This window comes from Microtus ochrogaster, unplaced genomic scaffold (genome assembly GCF_000317375.1).
Source record: "Microtus ochrogaster isolate Prairie Vole_2 unplaced genomic scaffold, MicOch1.0 UNK3, whole genome shotgun sequence".
Lineage (NCBI taxonomy): Eukaryota > Metazoa > Chordata > Mammalia > Rodentia > Cricetidae > Microtus > Microtus ochrogaster.
In genome coordinates, this window is record NW_004949101.1 from 18,576,607 (window position 1) to 18,584,068 (window position 7,462).

Sequence of the window (7,462 nt, forward strand, 5' to 3'; positions counted from 1 at the left end):
AAAAAAAAAAAACAAAACAAAGTACCTCCCATGTACATTCACCTTCTCCCTCCCTCTCTCCCCCGCTTCTCTGCCTGTTCTGTCTTCCCCTCCCCCCTTTTCTCTTCTACTGTTCCTGTCTCCAGAGGCCGGTCTTTCTTTCCCCTTTTTAATCTTCCCTTTCCCCTAATAAAAACCCCTCCACGTGAGTTATCTTTTTCTCTCACACCACTATTTTTTAATTTTACAACAGCTTCTAGACAGAAATCCTAGGGGAAGAAGAGGGAAGGTGGTTGGGGCTTATGTGTTGCTTCCACAGCTTGGCTTTTATGAACATCGCTGTTATGAATATCAGTTTTTGTATGTGTGTGTGTGTTTTCAACTCTCTTTAGTATTGAAGCTAAGAACAGGATTTCTGGGTCATGTATTTACTCTGTATTTAGTTCTGTGAAACTATTTAAGTGAACTGTATAATTTAAAATTTCCCCAACAGCATCCTTACTGATACTATCCCCTGGTTATAGCCATCTTATGACTTGTACAATCGCATCTATTTGTGGGTTTTGATTAGCCTTTCCCTAGAGGATAATAGTGTCAAGCATCATTTAATGTGTTTATTGGTTGATAGTATATTTCCTTTGGAAAAAATGTCTGTTTAAATTGCTCATTTTAAAGTTGCTTGTCTTTCTACCATTGAGTTGTAATATGCTGGTCATTCTTGGACTTGTGATTTGAAAATACATTTCCCTGGGAGGTCAAGATCATGATGGAGAAATCTACAGAGACAGAGGGGCGGTGGTGGCACACACCTTTAATCCCAGCACTCGGGAGGCAGAGGCAGGCGGATCTCTGTGAGTTCGAGGCCAGCCTGACCAATCTCATGGAGAATCACGAACTCTAGACCAATAGCTGTGGAGCCTCCATGGGACTGAAGTAGGCCCTCTGTGTGTGAGACACAGTGGTGAAGTTTGGACTGAGGGGCCCCTGGCAGTAGGACCAGGATCTACCCTGGTGCATGAGCTAGCTTATTGAAGCCCATTCTCTATGGTGGGATGCCATGCTCAGTCTTAATGCAGAGGGAGGAGCTTGGTCCTGTCCCAATTTAATGTGCCATGAGAGGCTGGATAGGAGGTGGGCTGGCGGGGAGGTAAGTGGGGCTGGAAGGAGGGGTGAAAGGGAGAACTGTTTTTGGAATGTAAAATGAAATAAAAAATTATTAAAAAAATTTGTTTCCCTTTTATGGGTTGTCTATTTTCTTTTAAAAATATTTGTGTAACTGGACATAGTCGTGCATGCCTTTAATCCCAGCTTTCAAGATGCAGAAGTAGGTGGATCTCTGTGTTCCCGGCAGGTCTGACCTACATATCAAGTTCTGGAACATCCAGAACCACACAAAAAGAACATTTTAAAAAAGAAAAGAAATTAATTTGCACAAATGAATCTGTGTGCCAGGTATGGTGGCAGCTCTCAAGTGGCAGAAGCAGGTGAATCTCTGTGAGTTCTAGGCCAGTCTGGTCTACATAGAGAGTTCCTAGACAAACAAGGCTGTATGAGAGACCCTGTCTCAAAACCACAACAAAAAGAACTGTGTTAATTCCTAAACCATTGTTTTTGGTGTTGATAAAAGAGAATTGTTTTCTGATGTCATTTTCAGATTGTTCATTTATAGCGTTCAGAAATGCAATTGAGTTTTATATGTTGATATTGTACCTAGCAATCTTGCTAGAGGTTTTCTCTGTGTAAGATCTTGTCATCTGCAATGAGACATACTTCCGCTTTCCAGTCTGGATGTCCTTCCTTCCCTAGGATCTTTAGGGCACTGTTGTTTTTGTTTGTTTTTTGAGGAGGGCATGGCTGACACAATGACTCTAAATGTAGCCCAGGTTGGCTTTGAACTTGTAATTGTCCTGCTTCAGTCTTGAAAACTCTAGGGTTACAGCCATATACAACCACATCTGGTTTACCTTTGAAACAATTTTTATATGTATTCATCTCTTGGTGACAGAGACAAGTGTATGTGTGAGGTTCACACTTGCCACCACGAACATGGGAACAAAGTCACTTTCGGGAGTGGGGTCTAACCGTCAACCTGATTGAGGTGGTCTCTCCTGTTTCGCACTCTGCATACTCAGCAATAGCTGGTCCATGAGCCTCCGGCGATTCTCCTGTCTGCCTGATACCTCGTCTTAGATGGGCATAGTCTGGTCACGCTCCGAGTGACATCAAATAAAAACAACCCCTGGGAGCATAGGCTTAATAAAATACCAAGAAGTCTAATGAACTAGATATGGTGGTGCATGCCTTTAATTCCGGCATGTGGGAGGCAGAGACAGGCAGATTTCTGTGAGTTCAAAGCCAGCCTAGTCTACATAGTGGGTTCCAGAACAACTGGAACTTGAGACCCGAAAAAGAAGAAGAGGAGGAAGAGGAAGAGGAGGAGCAGGAGGAAGAAAGGAAGGAAGAAAGAAAGGAAAAAGAAACGAAACCAAAACCAGAAAGTCATATAAAAAGCACAGAGCCCATAGCAAAGGTAGAGTGTGAAGCACACAGGGTCCCAGGCTGCTTAGAAGCCTCTCCTCCCCCAGGGGGCAATGTTCAATGACACTGGAGACTTCTCTCACAAGCTGGGCCCATCTGCTACCAATTGTCCTTTCTCCAGAAGAAGCTGAGGTTTATGCAGGGCGTGGCAGGACACACCTGTAACCCTACCCATACTCTTCTCTCTCTCTGAAGGGCAGAGGCAGATGCTCTGAAAACCTTCTGTGCCTCAAAAACACCAGGAACACCAGGAACAAGGCCTAGATGTTAACCCTAGCTTTGCAGCGACCCGGGAACAAGGCCTAGATGTTAACCCCAGCCTCGCAGCGACCCAGGAACAAGGCCTAGATGTTAACCCTAGCCTCGCAGTGACCCAGGAACAAGGTAGATGTTAACCCTAGCCTTGCAGCGACCCAGGAAAGCCAGTGTCATGTCAGAGTCGCACCACTTAGCGTTTTCACTTGTCCGGTTTCCAGCCCTGCATACCCAGCTCCAAGGCAGTCCTAGAAACCATGGCAAAGCCTGGCAGTCTAACAGCCACTGAAACACGCAGAAAGGGAGTGCAAGCGGCCCCTGAAGGGCAGGCCAGATGAACAGAGGGGTCCAAAGCAAACAGTCTCACAGCCCAAGAAACGACAAGTTCCCTTGTGGGGCTGTTTGTATCCGCACACACTAAATGCGGTGGCGTCTGGACCTCCTCCTGGGATTTACAGGTATCTGAAAACCCAGCCCAAGCCAGATCATTAGCAAGGAGTTCTCAGCAAACAGCTTCACCACAGAGGCCCCATCCAGCTCTGCACCGCCCCCCCCCCACGACTCCTTCGCAACCACTGGCCTGCTTGACCATTCATAAACACAGGCAAGGACAGACTGGAGCCCGGCAGCTGATGACCTCTGTAATAAACAGCATTGGTTAGGAAACTGTGGCCATATCTGGCTTGGCTCTGTCTGGTAGGTAAGCTTAGAATTACGTTCATCCACTTTCAGAGTTGGGGAAAGAACAAAGGCCAGAGAGGCTGCAGATGGTTCACAAGAGGCCAGGGTATCTGCGTCTTATGCGTACAGAAAAAGTTCTGCCTTCCTCTGGGTGGTACCGTAGATTGAGCTAACCAGTGATAGCCAAGGCTAGCCAATACCCACAGTAAAACCCAAGGACACAAAAACACTTGAAATATCTTTTCTTTACTTTAATGCTCCAGGCATTGAAAACATTCATATAGTTAGTTGCCTTATGTCAAAAATCATTTCCTCTGAGGTGCAGGTTGTGTCCAGGATTGGAGGCACATACATCAACCACTGAATCCTCAAGACAGCACCCGCATGCCACATGCAACCTACTTTGGCACCTGTCATTTTCTGTTCATGGATCCCCTCTCTGCCGCACCCATGAACACAACCACAACTGCTCATAAAACACTTTATAGCATCATTGACACTGTGGATCCGTGGATCCCAGCCGTTTCCAGTGCTCCCCAACGTCCCGTGCATGCGAGTGTCATTCCAAAGAGCTGTAGATGCTCACCATCAGCTGGTGCGCATGCCAGCTCCTGCTCCTCTCTATCTCACAACAGAGGCACTTAGATATTCTTGGCAAAATGGACTTTATAATTGCCATTGAAGTCAAGTGTGAGGGGAGGGGCTTTTCTCTCATAATTAATGAATAACTGATATATAGCATTAGATTTATTGGTTCGTGTCTGTTTACGTTTGCTATTGAGGACTTAATAAACTGCTTGTATAAACGAAAGCCTGTTTGATTTTCCAGATGCCTGGATGAGAAGCAAACTGAGAAACTGCTTGGCCAATACCTTACACTACAAATATTTATGTCAATATTTGATTGTTCTAACAGAACTGTTTGCTTCAGAGAGTATTTTTTTTTTTTGAGCCTTCATCCTTAAGTAATTCTTCCAAGGTAATAATGTGCTTCTCCTGCTTCCCAAAGAATGGTTCAAGGCACCTCAAGACATAGTGTTCCCCGAGGTTCTCATTCAGTCAGCCACAGGTGGGAAGGGTCATCAACTTTTGAACTCCATGGGAATCTATAGCATGTAGTCGTCACTGAGAACCTTGAACCAAAGGCTCTTGAGGTTGTCCCTGGGCCAGGGGACGTCTCCTCCATGAGATAAGAAGCTAAGGCACAGTGAGGTTATTTGGCTCGTGTGACATTGTGCAGTCAGATGACAGAGCCAGGAGTGGAATCAATATCTCCAAATTAATAACCCCCTCCCCCAGCAATGGGCACTTATACCAACTAACCACGAAGACTTACCACGGAGCCAGACATGACTGTCTGTGCCAATGACACCATGGAATGGCACGAAACAGTTCAGAGCCAACCTTCCTACTCAGTGGGAAGTGAATGCATAAATAGTTGAAGCTATGTGAGGGATGGACTCAACCCTTCCCATTTCCCCTTCTACAGATGTTACGGATTTGTTCAGGTTTCTGACAAAACCTGTCAGGGCTCATAAGGACTCCATGACATCTGCTTTGCCAACTCTGTCCCCATAACAGGCAAACACTTTAAATGACCCTGTGATTTGGGTCTAAGAACATACACAGACCACCTTGCTTTCTCCATCGCTGGCCCACCTGGACTAGCCAAGGGCCCAGCACCCTCTACTCTCCCAGTGAGAATGCATCTTCCCCATACATGGCTAACCTCTCTGCCTTCCCAGAAGTTCCTCAGCGCTAACCTATCGGCTGTGCTGGACCTCAATAACTGTCTTAATAGCAAATGTTTTACTTCGCTCTGGGTGCCAACTTTAACCATATTCTAGGCAACCATGGCACCTCTTGACCCTCTAATCGCAGATTCTCATGAGCTGGGACTTTCTCTACTTCCGCAGAAGGCGTTGTGCCACGCAAGGATACATGTAGTTAATAATCTCATCGTCCCTTTCCTCACCGTACGCCCCACCTCTCACTCTATCTGAGGAAAAGACGCTTCTCCAGCTCTTTTGCACAAGTCTCGCCTGACTGCAGAGCACACCAAGGAGATGCACATGAAGCAACACACACCAGAAGAAACACACGCCGCTCCGGGAAGAAGGGAGCTTCTGCTGCCTGCTGTGGTTTCCAGGACAGTGAGAGAGAGCCTATCGACTCAGCTCATACTGAACACACGTGACATCTGTGGGCTCCCGAGGAGCCTGTAAGATAGGCATGGATGTGTGATATGGAAACCCATCTGGTGGTACACTTCTGTTGACACGGGAAACTATGAAAAGCTCCAAAAAAACTTCTTTCTCACTCAGGCAGGACACTCTCATTCAGAGGGCATCTCCCCTGTTACCTACATGCTTACACAGACAGGGCTCTTTCTGGAGCCGAGGAGGACAGATATGGGAGAGCTACAAGGTGAGGAGGATGGGGAACGGAATTCTACCTTCCCTGACTCCCAGAGAGGATGGTTACAACGGTCCAAAGGTGGGGAGGGGGTGACAGAAAGAGAAATTGCAAAGCTGCATTCAGAATTCCGATAAATCAAAGATAACTGAGGCTCATGATACTTCAGAGACTCCCACCCACCCACACCGTGAAGTAAAGTAAGATATCATGATTTGTTTTTTTCTTTCTCTCTTTCTCTCTCATGCTTATTGATGCTTGCAGATTCATCAGGCCTGGTGCTTTTGTTTCTAAAACATGCAGTGAGCAAAATACACTGTTTGGTGCCCACAGGACCCCTGACAGGTGCTCACTCACAGGCCACCAGGAAGGTGACAAGCAAGAGGCCGTCACTGATGGGCCAGTGCACAGCATGGACTATGCTGCATGCTCGTCCAGAGTTTGGTGGGACATAGTGTCGCAGAGGGGATGTGCAGGGAACATGTGGCAACCTCATGCTTTAAGGTCCAGTCTGTGTCCAATGAGGCTGCACTGGACACAGCACTAAGGCACTAAAGCTGCAGCAGGTGGGGCGGACACCACTCAGAGGTCTCTGGGCTGCATCCTGGGGAGGAGAGAGCTCTGCTCTCTGTACCACCCAAGGCCAGAGACTGTTCAAAGGCTGAGATCACACCATAACCAAATCCCTGGTTCCGGCCCTTTGGAAAAGTGTTTGGTTCTCCCTCTCAGTGATTCCTTCAGCTTCCTAAGGTCTCCGCAGCGCCACCTGCTCTCCCGCAGCTGCCTTCCCTTCACGCGCTCTTCTGCACATCCGTTCCCCAGCATGCCTTGATAAGGAGCAGTCCGGTCATCTCACGGTCCTCCGGAGCAGGATTCCACACATTTCCCAAGCGGCTCTGTACCTCCCGGTCCTTCACAGCTTGATGAACGCAGCCGGCTGTGGCACCTGCTCCGTGTCCGGGGGTGGGAAGACGCTGGATATGGCTATGTCCACGATTCCCTGGCACAGTTCTGCATAGAGCTTCCTGAAATAAGTTGTTAAAGATATCACTGAGGGTGCTCGTCAAAGTGCAAGAGAAAAGTCAAAGCTGGCTATGGTGTGTGTGTCGAGGGCAGGTGGATTTCAATGAGGCTCTGCCCTAGAAATACCATCATAAGACACCTTGGTAAAACTTGACTCTGTAAGTAAAGTACCAACAAGAGGCTCTGCACACTGACGAAACACGTAAAGTGGTATTTATATATTTTAAAAAGGCCTTGATGGGAATAAAACCAACAACTCCTGCTGACTAGCGAAGGTGGTTTCAGGAGCGTCATGAGCCCTACCTTGTCTGTCCATGATGGAGTATGTGGAGGGGTGGACATCGTCCAGGAAAGTCCCCACCTCTTATGTGAGAGGGACACAAGCGAAGACTGTGAGGCTGACAGCTAAGATGGGACCCGGGAAATTGAGTAGTGAGACAAAGAGTGGACGACTGCTTAGAAAAGGGGGGGGAGTGGGTCTGAGGAGGGGAGGCCGTGTGAGTGTGCATGCTGGTGTGAGGGGGGAGGCCGTGTGAGTGTGCATGCTGGTGTGAGGGGGGAGGCCGTGTGA

The 7,462-nt window shown here is 47.6% G+C and overlaps 1 protein-coding gene across 1 annotated transcript in view; it reads right to left on the reverse strand.

Moving 5' to 3' along the window:
• Positions 1 to 3,683: 3,683 nt before the first annotated feature.
• The window catches only part of Ttl (tubulin tyrosine ligase), a 27,023-nt gene continuing 23,244 nt past the window's right edge, over positions 3,684 to 7,462 (reverse strand). Inside the window, exon 7 of the mRNA XM_005365648.2 lies at positions 3,684 to 6,893. Within this exon, the coding sequence (XP_005365705.1) occupies positions 6,782 to 6,893 (112 nt within the window). The 3' untranslated portion in view covers positions 3,684 to 6,781. The remainder of the gene's footprint in view (positions 6,894 to 7,462) is intronic.